The sequence below is a fragment of the Lepisosteus oculatus genome, chromosome 14 (genome assembly GCF_040954835.1).
Source record: "Lepisosteus oculatus isolate fLepOcu1 chromosome 14, fLepOcu1.hap2, whole genome shotgun sequence".
NCBI classification, from domain to species: Eukaryota; Metazoa; Chordata; class Actinopteri; order Semionotiformes; family Lepisosteidae; genus Lepisosteus; species Lepisosteus oculatus.
In genome coordinates, this window is record NC_090709.1 from 42,091,944 (window position 1) to 42,118,283 (window position 26,340).

The window sequence follows — 26,340 nt, forward strand, 5'->3', positions numbered from 1 at the left end:
ACACTCACACACCCTGGACAGGACAGCAGTCCATCACAGGACACACACACACTCACACACCCTGGACAGGACACCAGTCCATCACAGGACACACACACACACTCACACACCCTGGACAGGACAGCAGTCCATCACAGGACACACACACACCCTGGACAGGACACCAGTCCATCACAGGACACACACACACACCCTGGACAGGACACCAGTCCATCACAGGACACACACACACACTCACACACGCTGGACAGGACAGCAGTCCATCACAGGACACACACACACCCTGGACAGGACAGCAGTCTATCACAGGACACACACACACGCACCCCCTGGACAGGACACCAGTCCATCACAAGACACACACACACACCCTGGACAGGACAGCAGTCTATCACAGGACACACACACACCCACACACCCTGGACAGGACACCAGTCCATCACAGGACACACACACACACACACACACACACACACACACCCCCTGGACAGGACACCAGTCCATCACAAGACACACACACACCCTGGACAGGACAGCAGTCCGTCACAGGACACACACAGACACACACACACACACACACACACATCAAACCAGGGCCAATTTCCCCCACAGCCGATTAATCCACAATCATGTCTTTGGACAGCCCGGAGGAACCCCCCACTGCCCCCCCACCACCACCACCACCAAGAACACAAGGGGAACATGCAAACTCCACCCTGAAGATTTCCCCACCCTGCAGCCTCCTGTCTGTGTCAGATCGGTCGCGGACGATCACCTCCCGCCTTGCGTCACGTCCAAGGGGCAGGGTGGGGCCGTCTCCCTACCGCCCGACGAGCCATTCCTCCCCCTTTCCAGTTCGGCGCCGCCCCTCCCGGATTCGTCCCCGGACCGCGGCTCCCCCTGCGCCCTCACCCTTCCTGTTTTTCCTGCTCGCCGACTCCGGTGCCCCGGGGGGGTACAAAGACTCCTGCTCCCATCCAGCGGGAGCTCAGAGACGCGTCGACCAAGCCTGCGTCCTCACGGCCCCAAGGTAAGAGCCGGCCTTCCGCGAGTTGACCGGGCGCGGATGGGGTTGTTGTTGTTGTTGCGCGGCGCGGTTCTTGGTGATGGGTGTTGTCTCCCGTCGTGGACGGAGGCTCGGTCCTCCAGGACTGCTTCTGTAGCAGCGTGGCTCAGGATGGACAGTCCTGTGCCGGGTGGGTGGGTGTCTCTCTGTGTGTGTGTCATGGGTGTGTGTGTCTCTGTGTCTGTCTGTCTGTCTCTGTGTGTGTGTGTGTGTGTGTGTGTGTGTCTCTGTGTGCGTGTGGCTCTGTGTCTGTCTGTCTGTCTCTGTGTGCGTTTGTGTCTGGGTGTGTGTGTGTCTCTGTGTCTCTCTGTGTCTGTCTGTCTGTCTCTGTGTGCATCTGTGTCTGGGTGTGTGTGTCTCTGTGTCTCTCTGTGTGTGTCTCTGTGTCTGTCTGTCTCTGTGTGCGTGTGTCTCTGTGTGTCTCTGTGTCTGTCTGTCTCTGTGTGTGTGTCTCTGTGTGCGTGTGGCTCTGTGTGTGTCTGTGTCTGGGTGTGTGTGTCTATCTGTGTGCGTGTGGCTCTGTGTGCGTCTGTGTCTGGGTCACAGTGTCTGTCTGTCTCTGTGTGCGTGTGTCTCTGTGTGTGTGTCACTGTGTGCTTCTTTGTCTGGGTGTGTGTGTCTCTGTGTCTGTCTGTCTGTCTCTGTGTGTGCGTCTGTGTCTGGGTGTGTGTCTCTGTGTCTGTCTGTCTCTGTGTGCGTGTGTCTCTGTGTGTGTGTCACTGTGTGCTTCTTTGTCTGGGTGTGTGTGTCTCTGTGTCTGTCTGTCTGTCTCTGTGTGTGCGTCTGTGTCTGGGTGTGTGTCTCTGTGTCTGTCTGTCTCTGTGTGCGTGTGGCTCTGTGTGCGTCTGTGTCTGGGTGTGTGTCTCTGTGTCTGTCTGTCTCTGTGTGCGTGTGGCTCTGTGTGCGTCTGTGTCTGGGTGTGTGTGTGCTGGAGATGAGCCCATAGCATCTCTCATCATTTCTACCAGAGCCCCAGCTTTCAAAAAAACAGCCCCCGAGACGTCGGTTGACCCCCCCAGACTCCAAGCTCCTTCAATGGTCTGGCTGGGAATACTAATAATAATAATAATAATAATAATAATAATAATAATAATAATAATTGCTTACACTTCTATAGCGCTTTTCCGGACACTCCACTCAAAGCGCTTCACAGGTCACGGGCAATCCCACTCCCGCCACCAATGTGCAGCCCCCCACCCTGGATGATGCCACAGAATTCCCTGACCCGCACGGTGGCAGAACCGATCGTCCGGAAAGGGAACGCGCGTCTGAGCTTTCACCCCAACCCCAACCCCGACGAAGCCCCAGCCCCGCCCCCAGCCCCGGGTGGCGGGTGGCGATAGTTACAGGCGGGATTATGGGGCAGTTGCCTGTCTCTGTGTCGAGAGAGCAGCGATCCTCGCCAGAAGGAGACGAAGCAAGAAAACCTGTTCCTGGGAGTTCGCTCATTGTTAGAATTCCTTTTTGAGTGGCGGGTGGTAGCGTGGGGGACTAAGGTGGAACAGGTGGTTCTTGCCCCAGGGGGGGGGTGCTGCAGGTGAACAGCGTTGAGCAATGCTGCCTGGCCGGTAGAGTTCAGTTCCCGGGGATGCTGTCCGTGTGGAGTTTTCACGTTTCCCCTCCAGGCTCTGTGTGGGTGCGCTCCAGCCTGGGGTGAAGCGGCTGTCTCGCGTCTCCGCGCGTGTCCGCCCACAGCGCCGGACTGGGGTCCTGGCCGATGGGGTATCCCCCCCCCCCCCCCACCCGTGCCCGTTCCTCGGATTCCTCACGGAAGGATCATGGCGATAAACGGAGGAAACAGCCGCAGGGCACTCTGGGATGGCTAGGCCGCTGCTGAAGTCATGTGAGCCGGCAGCCAGGTCGCCCTGCAGCTCCCCGCTGGCAGAACCCCCCCCCCCCAGCAGGTGTGAGCCTGGTCAGTACCTGGAGGGGAGACTCCTGGGAAAAACTGAGGCTGCTGCTGGGAGAGGTGTGAGTGGAGCCAGCAGGGGGCGCTCTCACCCTGCGGTCTGTGGGGGTCCTGATGCCCCAGTATACTGACGGGGGACACTGGACTGTAAACAGGCGCCGTCCTTCGGATGAGACGTCAAACAGGTCCTGACTCTCTGCGGTCATTAACAATCCCAGGGAGTCTCTCGAAAAGAGTAGGGGTGTTACCCCAGTGTCCTGGCCAAATTTCCCCCCTGGTCTTGACTCATCATGGCCTCCTAATAGATAGATAGATAGATAGATACTTTATTGATCCCGTGAGGGAAATTGCAGTGCAACAGCAGCTTAACACACACAACACAGCCACAGTGTAACGAATTATATAATAATAGTACAATACATACAATACAATACAAGAGTTACTCACAGTCCGGACACACAAGAGGAAACTAGAACAGAACAGTACACAGAAAATCGTATCACACGTATGAATATAAATATAGATGTAACCATAGATATAAATATAAAAATAAATGTATTGCACAGGTCCCTGGCATATATTGCACAAAAGTGGTTGTAAACGGGAAAAAGAAAAAGAAAGAGAACAGATGTAGCAGTAGATGTGTAGATGCGTTTAGTCCAGAAACAGGTCACTGTCGCTGTTGCCTCTGCCAAGACGCAAGGTGGATGCGTTGTACAGTCTTATGGCAGACGGCAAGAATGACCTCCTGTAGCGCTCCCTGTCGCACCGTGGATGAATCAGTCTATTGCTGAACGTGCTCTTCATTCCTGCAAGCCTGTCATAGAGGGGATGGGAGAAGTTGTCCATGAAGGCCTCTAGTTTGGACATCATTCTCCTCTCAGCCACTACCTCCAAGGGGTCCAGGTCAGACCCAATGACAGAGCTCGCTCTCCTGATGAGCTTGTTCAGCCTTTTGGAATCTACTGCTCTAATCCCAGAGCCCCAGCACACCACTGCGTAGAAAATGGCACTCGCTACCACTGACTGATAAAACATGTGTAGCATCTTACTACACCCATTGAAGGACCTGAGCCTCCTCAAGAAGTAAAGAAGTCACCCCCCTCTCTGAACTGGCTCCATCCCTCTGCTCTCCCCCCCAACTGAGAGCTGCTGTGTGCTGAGCGGACTGGAGCATCATCCAGGTGGGGGCTGCACATTGGTGGCGGTAGTGGGATTCCCCCTGACCTGTCAAGCGCTTTGAGTGGCGTGTCCAGAAAAGCGCTATATGAGCCGACACGGGGAAAGGCTGGCATGGTTTTTTGGCCCGCTGTCGTAAAAATCCGCAACGCGCGCCGGCTTCCTTTCGTGATAAAGAAGCTGGCGACTGGTTTGTCGGATGACAAGGCCCGGGGCTCGACTTCTACGAGCTGGGACGCACCTGCTTAAACGAGACTCCTTCCTGCCCGGGCCTGTTTTAACGGCACGTTTTAGGAGAATACAGGAGTAGTGCATTTTTTTTGTATGGGGGGGGTCGGTCATTATTAGTAGTAAGTCGTTTCTTAAGAGATCAAATCAGGCTGGCCCATCAACGCCCCACAATGCCGTGCTAGATTGTAGAAAGTGTCTGCAGCTGATCAGGCTCCTTGTGTGCCAGACGGAAAGATCATTAAAAAGCAGTGTGCATCCATCTGTTTTCACAGCTTTATCGAGTATGGGGAGACAGACCTGGAGTCTATCCCAGCAAGCAACAGGCACAAGGCAGGGTTTACCATCACAGGACACACACACTCACACACCCTGGACAGGACAGCAGTCCATCACAGGACACACACACACACTCACACACCCTGGACAGGACACCAGTCCATCACAGGACACATACAGACACTCACACACCCTGGACAGGACAGCAGTCCATCACAGGACACACACACACTCACACACCCTGAACAGGACACCAGTCCATCACAGGACACATACAGACACTCACACACCCTGGACAGGACAGCAGTCCCTCACAGGACAAACACACACACACACACACACACACACACACACACACACACACACAAACAAACACACAAACACACCCTGGACAGGACACCAGTCCATCACAGGACACACACACTCACACACCCTGGACAGGACACCAGTCCATCACAGGACACACACACACACACACACACACACACACACACACACACACACACCCTGGACAGGATACCAGTCCATCACAGGACACACACAGACACACACACTCACACACCCGGGACAGGACACCAGTCCATCACAGGACACACACAGACACACACACTCACACACCCGGGACAGGACACCAGTCCATCACAGGACACACACAGACACACACACTCACACACCCGGGACAGGACACCAGTCCATCACAGGACACACACAGACACACACACACACACACACACACACACACACCCTGGACAGGACACCAGTCCATCACAGGACACACACAGACACACACACACACCCTGGACAGGACACCAGTCCAACACAGGACACACACACACACACACACACACACACACACACCCTGGACAGGACACCAGTCCATCACAGGACACACACAGACACACACACACACACCCTGGACAGGACACCAGTCCATCACAGGACACACACAGACACACACACACACACACCACGGGCCAATCCCCCCCCCCCCCCGCCCTCCAAGAATGCAGGGAGAACATGCAAACTCCACCCAGAAGAGCCCCACCCCCCATTATCTTTGCATCTGTCTCCCTCTGCGTTATCATTTCCTTATCACCAAGGAACAACAATTTCCCTGCTTGCGCGTAATTCACTGAACGCTGTCACTTTTCCAGTATTTCCTGTTCTCTTTCTGTTTTGCTCAGGGGTACTTTGGGGGGGTGGGGGGTGGGTAATGAACTTGAACTTGAACTTGAACTTGAACTTTATTGCCATATGTAACCGGTACTGGTACAATGGAATTCTTACTTACAGAAAGTCTCTCGATTATAAAACAAGTGTAAAAAACAAAACAAAGTGCAAACAGTGCATCAAGACAATGTACAAACAAACAATAGACAATGTGCAAGTAAACATGCAGACAGTTTGACTGTAAACAATACAGACGTGTAAACAATGACTGGAGACGTACAATTAATAAATTACAATGAGGTAGATGGTGATGGTGTAGGTGTGGTCCGAGGGGGATGGCTAAATGTGTTCGCCAGTCTCACTGCTTGTGGATAGAAGCTATTGAAGAATCTAGTGGTAAGTGTCCGTATGCTCTTATATCTCTTGCCTGAGGGCAGTGGGGTGAAGAGCTCATGCCCGGGGTGGTGACTGTCCTCTGTGATGGCCAGAATTCTACCACGGCAGCGGTCCTCATAGAGCTGTTTAATCTCGGCGAGACCGCAGCCGATGATCTTCTGGGCCATATTGACCATTCTCTGCAGTGCCTTTCTTTCTCGCGAAGAGGTGTTGCCATACCACACGGTGATCCCGTTGGTGAGGACGCTCTCGATAGTGCAGCGGTAGAAGTTCACCAACACATGTGTTGGCATCCCCCATCGCTTGAGGCACCTCAAGAAATAAAGGCGCTGCTGAGCCTTCTTCATGATAGAGTCAGTGTTCACAGTCCAGGTTAGATCTTTAGAGATGTGAATTCCCAAAAACCTAAAGCTGGTGACTGTTTCCACTTCCGTTCCATCAATACTGAGTGGGCTGTGAGTGTGTGGCCTGTGTCTCCGAAAGTCCACTATTAGCTCTTTCGTTTTCTTTATGTTCAAGTCCAGGTTATTGCTATGACACCACCTAAGCAGCTGTACAACTTCATCCCTGTAAGTGGACTCGTCATCATCACTGATCAGTCCTATTATAGTGGTGTCATCGGCAAACTTAATGATGCGGTTATTGCTGTGTCTTGCTGTGCAGTCTTATATCATGTTTTTGCCTCAAGAAAGCAGTAACAAAAAAAACGTTAATTTCTTTCTGCGTTTTGTTCATGCAGGCTTTTTGAAACAACCTTACAGCTTCTTTTTCAACGGTGGGCGATTCATAGTGGCGCGGCCTCGCATTGTGAAAGTCCATTCGTTTGAATCGATTGCCTTTCTAAAGAGCACCGACTGCTTGCTAAACGAACAGATATGTGTTGAATCTCTCATTCGCGCACCTTCAGAGTTAAATTGATTATCCGCGAGCTTTAACATTGAAATGCGCGGCCGCTGTGAATAGCCCACTGTTGAAAAAAGAGCTAGACTGTATATAAGAAGCTAAACACACTCACATACCCTGTGTGTGTTCTGTGATGGACTGCTGTCCTGTCCAGGGTGTGTGAGTGTGTGTGTGTGTCCTGTGATGGACTGGTGTCCTGTCCAGGGTGTGTGAGTGTGTGTGTGTCCTGTGATGGAGTGGTGTCCTGTCCAGGGTGTGTGAGTGTGTGTGTGTGTCCTGTGATGGACTGGTGTCCTGTCCAGGGTTTGTCTGTGTGTGTCCTGTGATGGACTGGTGTCCTGTCCAGGGTGTGTGAGTGTGTGTGTGTCCTGTGATGGAGTGGTGTCCTGTCCAGGGTGTGTGAGTGTGTGTGTCCTGTGATGGACTGGTGTCCTGTCCAGGGTTTGTCTGTGTGTGTCCTTTGATGGACGGTGTACTGTCCAGGGTATGTGAGTGTGTGTTTGTCCTGTGATAGACCCTGTCCAGGGTGTGTGAGTGTGTGTGTGTGTGTCCTGTGATAGACCCTGTCCAGGGTGTGTGAGTGTGTGTGTGTCCTGTGATAGACCCTGTCCAGGGTGTGTGAGTGTGTGTTCCCTGTGATGGATAATCAATTTAACTCTGAAGGTGCACGAATGAGAGATTCAACAAATATCTGTTAGTTTAGCAAACAGTCGGTGCTCTTTAGAAAGGCAATCGATTCAAACAAATGGACTTTTACAGTTGGTTACTGCTGTTTCTGTGTTAGCATTTCCTGTGTCATAAATATGTCACATACAGTACAGTTAAGTCAAAATGGCTTCTTTTTTTTTTGCTGTATACTCAAGCAATCGGAATTTGAGGCATTGTCTTGGAAATAGGCACTAGTGTTCCTGTACAAATCATCCTAAGTCATTCTGCTGCCACAAGCAATTAGCTACACAGAACAACTCATCATTGATTGAAAGTCTTTTAACAGGCTGTCTCACTTAACGGTCTGGCCATCCCCAGTTTGTGTCAAATGTGTACGTTGTAAGTTGCTATTGGATCATTTCTGGTGTACAGCAGTTCATTCTAATAATTAAGAATTGCTTACACTTCTAGAGCGCTTTTCTGGACACTCCACTCAAAGCGCTTTACAGGTCATGGGGAATCCCACTACCGCCACCAGTGTGCAGCCCCCCACCTGGATGATGCGACGGCAGCCATAGTGCACCAGAACGCTGCCCACACAGCAGCTCTCAGTGGGAGGAGAGCAGAGGGATGAAGCCAGTTCAGAGAGGGGGGTTGTTAGGAGGCCATGATTGGTAAGGGCCAATGGGAAATTTGGGCAGGACACCAGGGTTACACCCCTACTCTTTTCAAGAAACGCCCTGGGATTGTTAATGACCACAGAGACTCAGGACCTCGGTTTGACGTCTCAGGACCCACACAGACCGCAGGGTGAGAGCGCCCCCTGCTGGCCCCACTCACACCTCTTCCAGCATCAACCTTAGTTTTTCCCAGGAGGTCTGCCCTCCAGGTACTGACCAGGCTCACACCTGCTGAGCTCCAGTGGGGGGAGGGGGGGAGGCTGCCAGTATTGAATTGCGTTCTGGCTGCTGGCCAAGCAGCTTTTGAGCCCTAGGCTGGGAGTCAGGCTGAATTCTAGAGCTCCTTCTGCGCGGAGTCTGCGCGTTCTCTCCTGGGCGCTAACGAGGGGCCTGTTGAAGACAGGCGCCACAGTGGGCTGAAGCTTCCAATCCAACTTGGGCTCCCTCGTACACTAATCAATGTAAATGATGGGCTGTTGGGAGTGTTAATAATAATAATAATAATAATAATAATAATAATAAACTATTTTATATAGCGCCTTTAAAGGTGGCTTCTCAAAGCGCTTTACAGGATGACAACAACAATAAATAAGAAGGCTACAACGATAAATAAGAACATTTCACAAGAAAGGACACAATTACAATGACAACAATACAACAGTAACAATAGAGGAGACCGTGGAAGGTGGTACTGAGAAGAGCAGAGGGGTGAAGAATGGAGCCAGTTCAGTAAAGGCTCTTCTGAAGAAGTGTTCTCAGACTTCGGCTTTGACCTCTGTGTCAGCAGTCGCTTCTCCTTCGATCCCTCCCTGACCTGAGAGTGTACCAGGCTCTGCGTCCTCCTAGCCCAGGAATGAAAGACCGGATTATATCCGATGAGTATAACTCTGCAATCCCGCGCGAAGGCTCTCAAAAGAGGCGAAACCGGGCCCTGTAATTGCATGCTTTTTGCAAAGCTTTTTTTTCCTGCTCTGTGTTTGTTTGCCTTTCTTTGCAGCCTTTGTCGGAGGCTGGCCGCAACAATCTGTCTGTCGGCATGCAATTAGGAACACAAAAGTCCAGCTTGATGACTGATTGAAAACCCGCGTGTACGGATCAGGAACCTAAGAGACGGTTTTAGTTTGCTGGTCAGTTGCTTCGAGGTCATACGCACTTAAGGAAAAGGTTATGAACGAGAGGTGGCCATGAAGCCTTGTTCAGTAGTTAGGAGCTGAGGAGCTCAGCCAGCTGTGTCTGGAGAGAAGCTGGGGTATCGGCTTCAACCACAGGGCTGGGCAGCTTGTTCCCCACCCCCACCACCCTCTGTGTACCGAAGAGCCTCCTGTCCTGACTGGAGGAGCTCACCCAGCTGTGTCTGGAGGGGAGCCAGGGTATTGGCTTCAACAACACGGACTGGGCGGCTTGTTCCCCACCCCCGCCACCCTCTGTGTACAGAAGAGCCTCCTGTCCTGACTGGAGGAGCTCACCCAGCTGCGTCTGGGGAGAAGCCAGGGTATCGGTTTCAACCACAGGGCTGGGCAGCTTGTTCCCCACCCCCACTCCCCTCTGTGTACAGAAGAGCCTCCTGTCCTGACTGGAGGAGCTCACCCAGCTGTGTCTGGGGAGAAGCCAGGGTATCAGCTTCAACCCCACGGCTGGGCAGCTTGTTCCCCGCCCCCACCCCCCTCTGTGTAAAGCAGCGCCTCCCATTGTTCAATTTCAGACGCTTTTCATCATATTTTCACTGCTGACGTCCGTCTACTTAAAGCCAAGCCTCCGATTCTTTAACTTTAGACACACCTCCTGTTTTGACTGCTGAAGTCTGCTGGGTTCACTGGGTGGACAACGCAGTCACGTCCTTTCCTCGTTCATTCAGGCCATGAAGGATCCTGTGAATCTCCCGCTGCCCCGAGCAGCAGTCTCATTTTTTGCAAACACACGGTAGAAGACCCTGATGAGCAACAACAACGGTGACCGGACAGACCACTGCAGTTGCCCCCATGGAGTGTGCAGCTTCAGACAGGAAAAGCCTGAAACTACTGGAGAAAAAGTGAGGAGTCTCTCAGATGAAGCTTGAGCAAGGCTCCAGTTTTTGTAGGGCAAAAAGACGCCTGTTGTACAGCTGTTCGCTCCTAGGAAAGACGGAAACGAATCAGTTATCCAAACCACCTGCTGAAAGCTAAGATGCCGCCGATAGGCGAAAGAATCAAGTCTTTCTTGTTGGTTATATTGGAGCTTACAGCCATTTGCATGGCATGGAAACTCAAGGGGAGTAGTTTGCATACTCTGACACTGGATATATTGTGGGGCATGTAGCTTCATCAGTCGTACCGGAAGTGCTGTCTCTCTGTGATGTTTTGTGGTTAGTCATGTCACGTTTCTAGATGGGGGAAAACATTTCTTTCAAGTGTAGGCGTGACTCCAAACTGCCGACAAACAACCAATTAATATCATTATTGACGAGCAGCCCAGATCACTCTGCAACTCACAAGTGGCAATCCACCGGAGCTCAGCAGGTGGGAGCCTGGTCAGTACCTGGAGGGGAGACCTCCTGGGAAAAACTAAGGCTGCTGCTGGGAGAGGTGTAAGATAACGTAGTGCCTTTAAAGGTGGCTTCATTTAGTAAATAAGAAGAATACACCAGATTAAACACAATTATCACACACAGAGGAGACTGTGGATGGTGGTACTAAATATAGTAGGAGCAGAGGGGTGAAGAACGGAACCAGTTCAGTAAAGGCTCTTCTGAAGAAGAGGGTTTGGAGTCTGGATTGGCAGGAGTTTAGAGAAGGTGCCTCTCTGATATCCTTGGGCAGAGAGTTCCAGAGCTTGGGGGCACAACAGGAGAACGTCCTGTCACCCCTAGAGTATAGACGGGCTTGGGGGGGACAGATAGGAGCCCAGAATTCAAAGAGCGAAGGGTTGCGAGGTGGGGAGTAGGGCGACTATAGCTCAGACAGGTACTGAGGCGCCACGCAGAGCCTTACAGATAGATATCTTCATTGCCACACAAGAACAGCCGGTGGACTTTGCTTTCGGCACAGCAAAGAAGACAGGCGAGACATCCATACAAGGCAGCAGCCATGTCACCCTGCAACTCACAACTGGCGGCCGCACTGGAGCTCAGCAGGTGGGAGCCTGGTCAGTACCTGGAGGGGAGACCTCCTGGGAAAAACTAAGGTTGCTGCTGGGAGAGGTGTGAGTGGGGCCAGCAGGGGGCGCTCTCACCCTGCGGTCTGTGTGGGTCCTAATGCCCCAGTATAGTGACGGGGGACCCTGGACTGTAAACAGGCGCCGTCCTTCGGATGAGACGTAAAACCGAGGTCCTGACTCTCTGTGCTCATTAAAAATCCCAGGGCGTTTCTCGAAAAGAGTAGGGGTGTAACCCCAGTGTCCTGGCCAAATTTCCCATTGGCCCTTACCCATCATGGCCTCCTAATAACCCCCCTCTCTGAACTGGCGTCATCCCTCTGCTCTCCTCCCCACTGAGAGCTGCTGTGTGGGGAGAGTTCTGGCGCACTATGGCTGCCGTCGCATCATCCAGGTGGGGGCTGCACACTGGTGGCGGTAGTGGGATTCCCCATGACCTGTAAAGCGCTTTGAGTGGAGTGTCCAGAAAAGCGCTATATAAGTGTAAGCAATTATTATTATTATTATTATTATTATTATTATTTGCAGGACAGAGCTGAATTAGAATTTTGCAATCTGACAACATCCAATCAAATCCTTCGATCCCAAACCAAGAACTAAATAAGGACACCTTTATGTAGTCCAAACCACACTTTTAAAGCGTTAATTCTTAGAAAAAGAATTCATATACCAAAAAAAAAAAACAGCCTATCAAACATGACAAACATCCAAAAGTCTGGATTCTCTAACTTTTTAGTCCACATAATGTCACCCAGCTAGTCTTCCCCCAAGGAAAACCAGCCCTGTGTGTTTTCATCGAGTCTATATACTGTAGCACAGTGGTCGTGTCTTATCACTAGCTACAGCTGTATTCAATTAATGAGCTGTCTACCGCCATTTTGGCTCAGTAACTGCCCTTGTTTGCCAGGTGAGCCAAAATGGCTGCTTCCTATGGAAGCCTTCTAGGGACATCCTAGAAATGCAGACTCCCTCATACTCTTAAATTCAATCATAACGTGGTATGTTTTGAAGTATAATTTGAAAAGTATTTAGGTATTAATTCTAATTCAGACTTATATAATGGACATATATATTAAAGATAATGGAAAAATGGTGTGTGAATATCTTTCTTTTCTGTTTATGCAGGAAAAATGATGACCTCAAAGTATATTCTGACAGTTTTAGCGGGATTTTTAATTGGAATGATAATTTCATATGGGTAAGTATGAATATTGTTTTACTGTTGTGTGACAGATGTTCAATTTAAACCATACTGGTGGTTACTTATATCCCTCCAGGACCAGGACTGGACAGCCCTGCTTTAAAGACACCTGGAGACTCTGCAGACACACACACACTGACCCCTCCAGGACCAGGACTGGACAGCCCTGCTTTAAAGACCCCTGGAGACTCTGCAGACACACACACACTGACCCCTCCAGGACCAGGACTGGACAGCCCTGCTTTAAAGACCCCTGGAGACTCTGCAGACACACACACACACTGACCCCTCCAGGACCAGGACTGGACAGCCCTGCTTTAAAGACCCCTGGAGACTGTGCAGACACACACACACACACTGACCCCTCCAGGACCAGGACTGGACAGGCCTGCTTTAAATACCCCTGGAGACTCTGCAGACACACAGTGACCCCTCCAGGACCAGGACTGGACAGCCCTGCTTTAAAGACCCCTGGAGACTCTGCAGACACACACACACACACACTGACCCCTCCAGGACCAGGACTGGACAGCCCTGCTTTAAAGACCCCTGGAGACTCTGTAGACACACACACACACACACTGACCCCTCCAGGACCAGGACTGGACAGCCCTGCTTTAAAGACCCCTGGAGACTCTGCAGACACACAGTGACCCCTCCAGGACCAGGACTGGACAGCCCTGCTTTAAAGACCCCTGGAGACTCTGCAGACACACAGTGACCCCTCCAGGACCAGGACTGGACAGCCCTGCTTTAAAGACCCCTGGAGACTCTGCAGACACACAGTGACCCCTCCAGGACCAGGACTAGACAGCCCTGCTTTAATGACCCCTGGAGACTCTGCAGACACACACACACTGACCTCTCCAGGACCAGGACTGGACAGCCCTGCTTTAAAGACCCCTGGAGACTCTGCAGACACACACACACACACACACTGACCCCTCCAGAACCAGGACTGGACAGCCCTGCTTTAAAGACCCCTGGAGACTCTGCAGACACACACACACACACTGACCCCTCCAGGACCAGGACTGGACAGCCCTGCTTTAAAGACACCTGGAGACTCTGCAGACACACACACACTGACCCCTCCAGGACCAGGACTGGACAGCCCTGCTTTAAAGACCCCTGGAGACTCTGCAGACACACACACACACACTGACCCCTCCAGGACCAGGACTGGACAGCCCTGCTTTAAAGACCCCTGGAGACTCTGCAGACACACAGTGACCCCTCCAGGACCAGGACTGGACAGCCCTGCTTTAAAGACCCCTGGAGACTCTGCAGACACACACACTGACCCCTCCAGGACCAGGACTGGACAGCCCTGCTTTAAAGACCCCTGGAGACTCTGCAGACACACAGTGACCCCTCCAGGACCAGGACTGGACAGCCCTGCTTTAAAGACCCCCTGGAGACTCTGCAGACACAGGAAGTTCTGCATTACTTACTCATAGAAATGGGGTCCGATCTTCAACTAAGTCAGCGCAATAGACCAACACAATCTGCTTAGACTAACAACCAAACAGTTCTCCTTCTTCCCCGTCAGCGCTGAACACACAGTTTAAACATTCACAGTCCAGGCTGGACTGGTCCACCCTTGTATCTAGGAACTGGTAGAACCTCCAAAGAAGGTGTCCTGTAGCTGCTGATCAGACTTGCGCAACGGGCTGGGACGATTTTTTCGACCATTCTCCCTTCCCAAACCGTTTCAGCGTTCAGCGATATTTGTGGGATTCCTTGCACGAACTGTTCTCTCGCAGGCATCTCAGCGGGGGTGAGGCCTGGACTCTGTCCGGCTCGGCCATCGCAGGACACCAGTTCTCGTTTGCAATAGCTGTTCAACCAGGTACACGAGACAGGCAGAAAGGCGACAACAGATATAGCCGTTCCGCAACGCTACAAGGTTTCACCAGGATAGACTGTCCGTCAGGGCCATCTCAAGTTCACCTTTGACGGATGCAGTTTTTTCTCCCCCGACAGATTCCTCGGCTCCGGGCCTCCGACGAAGCTGAATCACGGACAACGGTAGGTCCGTTTCGGCAGGGCTCGTCCCCGGGCACTTCATGACCGTCCGGGTCAAGGTTCGTGAACGGGGCTCCACCATTCTGAGCTGCCTCGCTTGTCGAAACCGGCGACATCATTCCGAAAGGTTTTATTTGGGTCTGATAACTGAAAGGATGCAGACGGCGGTTCTGCCGCGCTGAATAAATTGGACTGCAGGGACTTGGTAGAACAGCCTGCTATAACAACTAATAATAATTGCTGACACTTATAAAGCGCTTTTCTGGACACTCCACTCAAAGCGCTTTACAGGTCATGGGGAATCCCACTACCGCCACCAATGTGCAGCCCCCACCTGGATGATGCTCCAGAATGCTCCCCACACAGCAGCTCTCAGTGGGGAGGAGAGCAGCGGGATGAAGCCAGTCCAGAGAGGGGGGTTATTAGGAGGCCATGATGGGTAAGTGCCAATGGGAAATTTGGCCAGGACGCCGGGGTTACACCCCTACTCTTTTTCAAGAAACACCCTGGGATTTTCAATGACCACAGAGAGTCAGGACCCCGGTTGCACGTCTCCTCCGAAGGACGGCGCCCGTTTACAGTCCAGTGTCCCCCGTCACTATACTGGGGCATCAGGACCCACACAGACCGCAGGGTGAGAGCGCCCCCTGCTGGCCCCACTCACACCTCTCCCAGCAGCCTCAGTTTTTCCCAGGAGTCTCCCCTCCAGGTACTGACCAGGCTCACACCTGCTGAGCTCCAGTGGGGGGGGCTGCCAGCTGGGAGCTGCAGGGTGATCTGGCTGCTGGCAGAGAATACTCCAGCCTCTCACCAGAATCAAATCATCCGTCAAAAAAACGCCCAAACCAGCTGTCCTTGTTTCTTCTCTCCTCCCTTCTGGGTGTTTGAGTGTGTGTGCGCTCCGACATTCCTCCCGAACCCTCACACGATTGCACAGGTGTACAATTTCCAGGTGGTTGAGTTTGGCGCCCTGTACCAGCAGCCCGCCATCATTACATCCCCTTACTTCCACTGCAGGGCGAAATGTACTCTTGTTGGGTCAATACAACGTTTCTCCCGTTTCTGCAAAGCGATCAGATTTGCATTAATCGAGCCTGGTCTTGTTCTTTGAAGTTACAGGCACGTGTTACGTCATGTCCTTCGTAAATAAATGTCTGTTCCCGCAATGAATCGCTACTTCTAAGTGTTGATTGGTTAAGCGTGCATAATTCTGAAGGAACTCTGCATTGAGGCTGGCAAAGCAACAGGCTTAATTCTACCCTGAAAAGGAAAGAATAAACCTCAAATCTTGGCTGCTGAGCCTTCTTTAGGTATGCGATTCTACACCCGAAGGAGTTCGAGACCAGTTGCGCGTCTCACACCTGAAGAATCGAACCATCCAAGCATTTTCTAAGCACTTTATCCAGGACGCCAGTCCATCGCAGGACACACACACACACACCCCGGACAGGACGCCAGTCCATCGCAGGACACACACACACACACCCCGGACAGGACGCCAGTCCATCGCAGGACACACACACACACTCCCTGGACAGGACGCCAGTCCATCGCAGGACACACACACACACACACCCCCTGGACAGGATGCCAGTCCATCGCAGGACACACACACACACACACCCCCTGGACAGGACGCCAGTCCATCGCAGGACACACACACACACACACCCTGGACAGGACGCCAGTCCATCGCAGGACACACACACACACACACCCTGGACAGGACGCCAGTCCATCGCAGGACACACACACACACACACACACACCCTGGACAGGACGCCAGTCCATCGCAGGACACACACACACACACACACACCCTGGACAGGACGCCAGTCCATCGCAGGACACACACACACACACACACACCCTGGACAGGACGCCAGTCCATCGCAGGACACACACACACACACACCCTGGACAGGACGCCAGTCCATCGCAGGACACACACATACACACACACACCCTGGACAGGACGCCAGTCCATCGCAGGACACACACACACACACACACACCCTGGACAGGACGCCAGTCCATCGCAGGACACACACACACACACACACACCCTGGACAGGACGCCAGTCCATCGCAGGACACACACACACACACACACACACCCTGGACAGGACGCCAGTCCATCGCAGGACACACACACACACACACACACACACCCTGGACAGGACGCCAGTCCATCGCAGGACACACACACACACACACACACACCCTGGACAGGACGCCAGTCCATCGCAGGACACACACACACACACACACACACCCTGGACAGGACGCCAGTCCATCGCAGGACACACACACACACACACACACCCTGGACAGGACGCCAGTCCATCGCAGGACACACACACACACACACCCTGGACAGGACGCCAGTCCATCGCAGGACACACACACACACACACCCTGGACAGGACGCCAGTCCATCGCAGGACACACACACACACACACCCTGGACAGGACGCCAGTCCATCGCAGGACACACACACACACACACACCCTGGACAGGACGCCAGTCCATCGCAGGACACACACACACACACACCCTGGACAGGACGCCAGTCCATCGCAGGACACACACACACACCCTGGACAGGACGCCAGTCCATCGCAGGACACACACACCCTGGACAGGACGCCAGTCCATCGCAGGACACACACACACACACACACACCACGGTCAATTTTCCCACAAGCCACTTAACCCACCAGCATGTCTTTGGACTGTGGGAAGAAACCAGAGCACCCCCCAAAAAAAAAACTACTCTAACACAGGGAGAACATGCAAACTCCACACAGACAGCACCCTAGGAATTGAACCCCGGGCCCCAGACCCTCACCGCTGTGCCAGTGTGCCTCCAATACACAAATAAGCAGTCGTTCTGAGAAAACTTGCTTAAATTCAGAGAAAAAAGAAGTCAATCAGAACTCCAGTGAGCGCACTGCCCACAAGAGGGCAGAGAGGTGTATTTTCAAGAGCTTGGCATGAACGACTACCAGCTGGGCCCCAACTCCTGGTCCAAACAAACAAATCGAAATGAAACCCTTTTCTGCCCCTTCTGCTAACTGCTGCCTTTTCCTGACCTAAGCAGAAGTCCCTGGAAGGTGATTCCCAAGATGAACGTCAGTCCGGAGGGGTGAGTCTGCCTTGTTTTATTTTGAAACCCTGCCGATGAACAGCACCCTGTGCCTCTCGCGTTCCAGTCTCCAACTTCTATGGGGAAAGTCTCATTGATCCGAGATCTTTGGCGCTCCCAGTTTCAAACAGCCCAGTGACTACCTGTCAAACTCTTGGGCGGCCGAGTCGAGAGCAATTCTGTCGACGCAAAAACATTCAAGGAATTGGAATTGCCGGACGGACACGCGTATGAGCATCTGTACTGATGGGGGGGGAGAAACGGAGCATTTTCTGGAATGAGAATGCTATAGTGATAGCTTCTGGACTTTCACAAATAGTTATTAATTTGTTTTAAGCCCGCTGACCGGCCATACGGCTCGTGCAGTGAGGCATCGCAGCTTGCCCATCGCACGAAAGCTCGTTAGGTCCAGGTGGAACGGCGCCCGATAAGGGCCTGAATTCGGAGCTTAGGCCACTGCGAGAAAAAGGGCCCCGCTGCGTTTTCGGTGCCTTCCGTAATGTCACCAGAAGCAACAACAAGCAAGCCCGCCACTCCGGAGCGAGAAAGTAGCCGCCTTTCTTGAACGGAGAGCGAGCTCTTCTTCCAGGATTGTGATTACCGGAGTGATCCGGTTTCGACTCCGTTTAGCTCCCCCCCCCCACTCGCGGGGACGACGATACCGTCTGCTTTTACCGCTGTCCCTCCCTGCGCGCATCCATGTCCCGAAGCCGACCGTATCCCATAATGCCCCACCACGAGCGGCGGCCTGGTCCTTCTGGATCTTGACGTTTTAGCACGGCGGCCGGGAGGCTGTGATCGCGGATCCGTCGCAGAATCCCAGTGAATTACTACGAACGCTTCTGCTCATCTGGTATCTCGGCAAGAGCACCTGGATACACCCGTGTCTGTATAAACCCCCCCGAGAGTACAATAATTGCGTTCCAGAATGGGACCGCAGAACTCGGCCCTGCCAGAAGGAAATGACAGCGTTTTCCTTCCTTTCTCAGGCTGGTTTACCCGCAGACGAAAGTGCTGGACCCGCAGTGAGTATCCACCCCCCTCTTCTTGTATTGCGTTGCCCAAGTTCCATGGCAGAATTCAAAACAATCTGGCATCAATGGGTGCCAATTTCAGTTTTCTGTGCCCTTTTCATTTCCTGTTAAACGAGAACGACACGCCGTGCCGAAGGCCGACACAAAGCCTACAGCGCCGGGCAGGCCAGTTTACGTAGGTGCTCCTCACCCAGCCAGCCTTTCTGCATGCGTGGAGGTGTTGCGAGTGGGCGATTCATAATAAATAATTATAATAATAATTGCTTACACTTATATAGCGCTTTTCTGGACACTCCACTCAAAGTGCTTCACAGGTCAGGGGGAATCCCACTACCGCCACCAGTGTGCAGCCCCCACCTGGATGATGCGACGGCAGCCATAGTGCGCCAGAACGCTCCCCACACAGCAGCTCTCAGTGGGGAGGAGAGCAGAGGGATGAAGCCAGTCCAGAGAGGGGGGGTTATTAGGAGGCCATGATGGGTAAGGGCCATTGGGAAATTTGGCCAGGACGCCGGGGTCACACCCCGGAGAAACGAGATTGGTTGTGAAACGCCCTGGGATTTTTAATGACCGCAGAGAGCCAGGACCTCGGTTTGACGTCTCATCAGGATCTTGAGGTCGCCGTCACACAGGCAGGGGTCCCCCAGCTGAGGATTAACAGGGGCATGGAGGCATAAAGGGCGGAGCTGCGTCAGGCCGGCGTAGGCTGCAAAGGAACAAGGAAAGGTCGATTCCTGTGCTGAACGGAGAAGGAAACGAAGACTCCACGGCAGAAATGTCGAGTTTCTCGTCTTCTCTTCGCAGCACCAGATGAACGTTTACTTGTCCCCGACCTAAAGGTTCTCTGCTGCAAGCTGTAGGCAAGCAAACAAGGGGGGGGGATATTCACGGAGGTTGTAGAGAGGATCTGAGGAAGCAAACTCAAGGCATTCTGGGTGTGGCCAAAACAAGCCTGGGCACGAGAAAGCACGTGCTGCCCCCCCACTCAAACCTCTCCCAGCAGCAACCTTAGTTTTTCCCCAGGAGTCTCCCCTCCAGGTACTGACCTGCTGGCCGTTTAAGTTTTGTTTCTCGTTAAAGCGTTACTCTACGGACACCACTTGTGTCACCATAATTAACAAAAAAAATAATCTGGTCGACCGAACAGGTCTCGCCCGGCTTTTGATGGCGTCCCCAGGCGGAGAGAGGATCCGCCAGGGTCCCCGTTTTTTACCCCAAGCGGGAGAACGGACGCCTGTGTCGAGGGGGGAAGAAATGGAGAAAAAAAAAACACAACACTTTCAGTTACCCCCAGGGTATTAATTGTTGCAGTCAGAAGTAAAAATGAGGCACAAGCCGGAATCGGTCTCTCCAGATTGCTGATCGCTCCTCTCTCTCAGATGTCTCTTTCATCGTCCATCCTTAAATTGTCATGAGGGGGCATTTCTTTCATTTTTAATAAGATTTCCCCCTGACCAAGGTGGCCGACGGGTGAGGCCGGTCACAAGATTGCAGATCAGGATTCGCTGGAGCAGGGATCGGCTGTGCACCCTGTTCCAGGCTAGATAAGCAGAGCACCGAACCAGGTGCTAGCCTGTTATTAAGTGCTAGCTCTCAGGCTGCTCCATTCTTTGTAAGGGCCTGAGGTGCTGAGAGAGGAACTGTCTGCCAATAAATATTGATAGTAAATGTATAGTAAATAAAAAAAATAAAAAGATTGATCAACTTCGACTTCTGATCGCCTCTTTTGCTCGTGTCCCAGGAGGAGAGACGTGCTGACTGTCACCCCCTGGTTGGCTCCCATCGTCTGGGAAGGGACCTTTGACCCCCTGATCATCGACGGCACCTACAAGCCCCTCAATCTGACCATAGCGACCACCGTCTTCGCGGTCGGCAAGTAAGACACGTTTATCACAACGATTTCGAGAGAGTTGACAACCACTGTCAGACGGCTCGACCGGCTTAGCACAAATTAGGTCCGGGCTGGCTGTTTTACCGACTTCCAGTCCCAAAGTACATGATGCTGATTTGGAGAAAGAAATTCAGTTGAAATAAATTTAATTTCTTGATTACAATTCATCTAGCACCTAGAAAACAAGTATCTAGTAAAACCTTCCCGGTATGAATGAAATTGTCGGGCATGCGTGTCGAAAACTTCGAACCATATGTTCTTCTGGTCTAATCTTCATATTATTGATCTAGTCGCTAAAATGTTGGTACTATGACCTTTGTGTCATGTCAGAAAAGCAGAGGATAATATATTTTTGATGCTGAAAGCAGAAAAAAAAATAACAGGAACAACACGTCACCCTGCATTCATGTTGACGTCCACCGATACTAGAGTTTTACCCCCTTCTCATCATCGATCCTGCCGTTTCCCCAGGTACATCCGCTTCCTGAAGGCGTTCCTGGAGTCGGCGGAGGAGCACTACCTGGTGGGGTTCCGGGTGCACTACTACGTCTTCACCGACCAGCCGGGCGAGGTGCCGGGGGTGTCCCTGGGCCCCGGCAGGAACCTCACCGCCATCCGGGTGCCCAAGTTCGACCGCTGGCAGGAGATCTCCCTGCGGCGGATGGAGATCATCCGGAAGACCATCGAGGAGCAGATCCGGCGGGAGGCCCATTTCATCTACTGCCTGGACGTGGACATGCTCTTCCACGACCGCGTGGGGGCGGAGGTGCTGGGCGAGCTGGTGGCCGCCCTCCACCCTTGGTTTTATTATTTCAACCGGGACCAGTTCCCCTACGAGCGCCGGCCGGCCTCCGCCGCCTACGTCCCCCAAGGCCAGGGCGATTTCTACTACCAGGCGGCCGTGTTCGGGGGCGTCCTGGAAAACGTGCACCGGCTGGCCAAGACGTGCGAGGACAACCTGGTGGTGGACAAGAGGAACGACATCGAGGCGGCCTGGCAGGAGGAGAGCCACCTCAACAAGTACCTGATCCGCCACAAGCCCACCAAGCTGCTCTCCCCCGAGTACATCTGGGACGACAAGAAGCGGCATATGAAAGAGGTCAAGGTCATCCGCTTCTCCACGGTCCGGAAGAACCTCGCGGAGGTCCGGGATAACTAGAAAAGAGGATCTTTTTCCATCTTACTACCGGGCGGTCTCGATGCTCCTGGTGCGCTTCAAGGCCCTCGGTGGTTTTGGCGAGAGAGACAGGTGAAACGGTGGGGTACATCCCACGTCGCAAGACAACAGCGGGCCCTTGAAGGTGATCGCTTCTCTTTTTCGCAAAGCGAATGTCGATTTGTCCGCCCGCCCTCTGAAGACACCCTATTGCACGTCGCATGTTCATGTGTTTAGAAGTGTGTTTAGACCGGCCCTAAAACACGTCTATCATTTTGAGATCAAAAACAAACTTTCCTGTTTCGATATCAAACATGCCACTTCCGTCCTGTCATCTTAAATTGCGTATGTGATGACAAGCACTACAATGAATAGGGACAAATCACACACACACTGACACATTCATGAAATGAATTGGCTAATATCACTGAAAAAAAAAAAGCAGGCAGCCATATTACCCTGCAACTCACAACTAGTATCCCACTGAAGCTCAGCAGGTGTGAGCCTGGTCAGTACCTGGAGGGGGAGACCTCCTGGGAAAAACTAAGGCTGCTGCTGGAAGAGGTGTGAGTGGGGCCAGCAGGGGGCGCTCACCCTGTGGTCTGTGTGGGTCCTAATGCCCCAGTATGGTGATGGGGACGCTATACTGCAAAACAGGCGCTGTCCTTGGGATGAGATGTAAAAGTCCTGACTCTCTGTGGGCATTAAAAATCCCAGGGCGTCTCTTGAAAAGAGTAGGGGTGTAACCCCGGTGTCCTGGCCAAATAATCCCCATCTGTGAACCAGGTTAATGATTTTGTTCTCCTCTAAGCTGTCTTAGTCAATTTATCACTTGATTGATTAAAATGCTGCAGAATATATTGCTTTTGGAATATAATAGGAGTATGATTCTCAGGTATTTTTGCAAAAGTTCAATTTAGTAGTGCTCAGGTACTCTCTTATGTGTAAACACTCACCTGCTGACCTATGGGGGGGGTCACTTGGCATCTCTCACACCGTTTGTTCCCAGGACCTTAAATTCGTTAGTCCTGCCCCTCTCCCACCTCATCATATCCTCATACTTGCTACCCTTTTAAATTCAGCTCCCTCCATCTTCATCCCCCAATTTCTGGTGCCCAGGTGACGCAGTGTAGGCCCTCGACTCTCCTCTTCCCTCCCCGACCTTCCCCACGCTTTAACCTCTCAAGTGCAATGGACTCCTCTCTGTCACTCTCAATGTTCTTTTTCTCAGGACTCGAACTTTAATGAACGGTGCTTATGCCGGTACTTTTCTTTTCTTCTGGGGGTTCTGCGGGGACTCCGTCGTACCCTTAATAACCCTTATAATACACACTCAATAAGAACAGACAGAGGTGGCCCGCAGAATTATTGCTGCACAACGACAACAGCTCCCGGACGTTCATGTCAAATAAACTTTGCGGAAGAAGCATGTAATCGTTGACGGTCATGACCAGCCCTCGCATAGGAAATCTGAACTTGGGCAACTGACTATTTTATACATCATATTGTAGCGGCAAGGCTTAATAATAATGCAGAATTAAGTGTTTCTGAGCTTCCCAAATGAGGCCCCATTTCTCTGTTCATCTCTGTGGTGCAGCCACAGAGAAACCATTCATGCAAGATGTTTTCTTTTGATAAGGACAGCTCCCAAAGGGGGATGCACTTAGCTAAGCCTGGCTATCATGATCAATGGTCACCCATTGGCGCCTATCTGTCTAGGGAGTGCCAGTTGGACATCTGGACTGCATTACTAAGTGTCAGGACTAAGTGACTCATATCTCACCTTGATCAACCAATCAGGGACTGGTAGGGCAGAGTAACCCACGTGGGACTCTGATGCCCATGGAACTTTCAGCCAATCAATGAGCTGAAGTTCCTCCAGGTAAAAACAGGCAACACAGAGAGCCTGAGAGATTCAGATTCAGATTCAACAAGATTCTGTGAGAATTCAAAGGAGCAGAAGGCTCCCAAGGGCAGGACATTCTCGCAGCGCGCCTCCTGACCATCCTGAGACTCAGCCCGGACAACCACGGAACGGCCAGTGTGTCCGAGTGCCAGAACTTTCCTTTGTTCTAAGAGTCTAGAGTGGAGGTTGCCAGAGAGTAACCAGCAGCAGGCCTCGTGAACCGGTCGGAACTGTGGACAGCTGAATTACTATTCAGAACTAGCTCTTCATCAGGAACGAACTGGTCCTCTTCCTGACTTGCTGGGACCCACAGTCATCTTTTCTCCTGTGCACAAACTTTGCTAGTTAAAGCCAACAGTGAGCATCAGCAGCGCACCGTCGCAAGCCGCACAGCACAGCCTGGCACGGAGCCAGAGAGCGCGGATTGGACAGCAACAAGCCTGCAACTGTTTCTTTGTGCCCGCAGGAGATCTGAATCCCCAGAGATTGGATGAGTACTCAACTTCAATGCATTACAGCTCGAGAATTCAATTGTTATCCCAACCAGTTGATATCAATTTAATTCCTAAGAGTTATGTACTTGTTTTGAGTATCTAATGTAGAAGTTGTAACAAAGTTCACTTTACGAAACGGTCTAAATGAATGATATACTGAACGCATGTCCTCTTGATATGTGTAACACTTTGTAACTGATTGAATATATATCTTTTGTATTCTGATAACCCTCTCGATAAGATCTGTTAGTTTTACATGCATATTCTATGTATTAATAAATGTATCCTCGTGTATTAGTACCTGTGTGTGCGCGTTGTTTGAGTTATGTCGCATGGTTGGTATTAAATTGTATTGTGTTCATCAATTTTACCATCTGGGACAGTGAAGTACTGTAATGGGGTGGAGCGGTGGCCCTGTGGTTAAGGATCTGCGCCTGTGGCTGGAAGGTTGCCGGTTCAAATCCAGCGGTCGGCAGAGGAATCCTACTCCGTTGGGCCCCTGAGCGAGGCCCTTAACCCTAACTGCTCCAGGGGTGCCGGACAATGTCAGACCCTGCACTCTGACCCCAAGCTTCTCTCCCTGTCTGTGTCTCCATGGGGAAACCTTGTTGGTAAGGAAAACAGACTGGTGATCAGGTCTGCTGAGACTAGGCATTAATGTAACCTCCTGGGAATGTCCAAAATAAACCACTATGGTCTTTCCCCGTGTCCCCTTCTTCCTTCCTGTTGCAATAAGAAAGGGAATGAAAATGGATTTTCCAGGGAAACGCATAAAAAAACGCCTTTTTGAGGATAACAGAATCGAAATCATGGACAGAAAAAAAAACACAAAAAGGAAACTGCATGGGGTCACAGAACGACATCGCGAGCCTCAAACTATTGTGACATACCTGCGGGCATTCCGTAATGAGTCTTCTTTCAGATTGATGGCGCCAGGCCAACAAAACACAACACACCGCCGTATACACCCTAGGGCAGGAAACTCAAAACACCACAACCAAAAATTCACAAAATAATAATAAATAATTGCTTACACTTATATAGCGCTTTTCTGGACACTCCACTCAAAGCGCTGTACAGGTCATGGGGAATCCCACCACCACCACCACCAATGTGCAGCCCCACCTGGATGATGCGACGGCAGCCATAGTGCGCCAGAACGCTCCCCACACAGCAGCTCTCAGTGGGGAGGAGAGCAGAGGGATGAAGCCAGTTCAGAGAGGGGGGTTATTAGGAGGCCATGATTGGTAAGGGTTACACCCCTACTCTTTTCGAAGAAACGCCCTGGGATTTTTAATGACCACATCCGAAGGACAGCGCTTGTTTAGAGTAGTGTCCCCATCGCTATACTGGTATATTAGGACCCACATGGACCGCAGGGGTAGTGCCCCCTGCTGGCCCCACTAACACCTCTTCCAGCAGCAGTCTTAGTTTTTCCCAGGTCTCTCATCCAGGTACTGACCAGGCTCACACCTGCTGAGCTTCAGTGTGGCCACCAGTTGATATCTGGGGGATATGGTCACTGGGCATATATGAATCACCGTTTAAAGTGAGAGACTATGAAAACAGCAAAGCAGGGCGGAGGCCAAACCGTTGAGCCACTAGGTGGCAGAGTGTGTTAATAATAATCACACACCTTCCCCAACTGGTGGTTCCATCTCGGTGTGCGAGTGTGCGTTTTAGTTCCTGCCATTTTAGGACAAGCACAAGAACATTCCATACCGAGTTCTCCCCTGTACCACAGTAAAAACAATTGAACATATAAAAACCAAACAGGATGAGGTGAAAAGAGAAATCTTACCATTAGTAGTAGATGGGTTTCTCCGACACCTATTGGATTAAGGTTTAGCCAACACAAGGAAACCAGTGGGCAAAACATCAAATTTGAGCCACA

The 26,340-nt window shown here is 51.8% G+C and overlaps 1 protein-coding gene and 1 long non-coding RNA gene across 3 annotated transcripts in view; both read left to right on the top strand.

Moving 5' to 3' along the window:
• Window positions 1-26,340, top strand: part of LOC138243307 (uncharacterized) — a 176,176-nt gene that overhangs the window by 58,964 nt on the left and 90,872 nt on the right. The window lies entirely within an intron of this gene.
• LOC138243277 (globoside alpha-1,3-N-acetylgalactosaminyltransferase 1-like) lies at window positions 916-25,148 on the top strand. Of its 2 annotated transcripts, none has more exons than XM_069198852.1 (7): window positions 916-1,030; window positions 12,713-12,785; window positions 14,775-14,819; window positions 17,918-17,965; window positions 18,955-18,990; window positions 20,741-20,875; window positions 21,362-25,148. In XM_069198852.1, exons 2-7 carry the CDS (start codon window positions 12,718-12,720, stop codon window positions 22,047-22,049), a joined length of 1,020 nt encoding a protein of 339 aa, XP_069054953.1. In that variant the 5' UTR covers window positions 916-1,030; window positions 12,713-12,717; the 3' UTR covers window positions 22,050-25,148. The 2 variants fall into 2 exon arrangements, with proteins under 2 accessions (XP_069054953.1, XP_069054954.1); XM_069198853.1 differs by having other exon boundaries at window positions 17,921-17,965.

Bases quoted from the DNA above. Each gene is read 5' to 3' on its own strand.
- LOC138243277 (XM_069198852.1), top strand. From the start codon at position 12,718: ATGATGACCTCAAAGTATATTCTGACAGTTTTAGCGGGATTTTTAATT. The intron at 12,786-14,774 runs GTAAGTATGAAT...CTCCCCCGACAG, and splicing joins GGAATGATAATTTCATATGG to ATTCCTCGGCTCCGGGCCTC. The intron at 14,820-17,917 runs GTAGGTCCGTTT...TCCTGACCTAAG, and splicing joins AAGCTGAATCACGGACAACG to CAGAAGTCCCTGGAAGGTGA.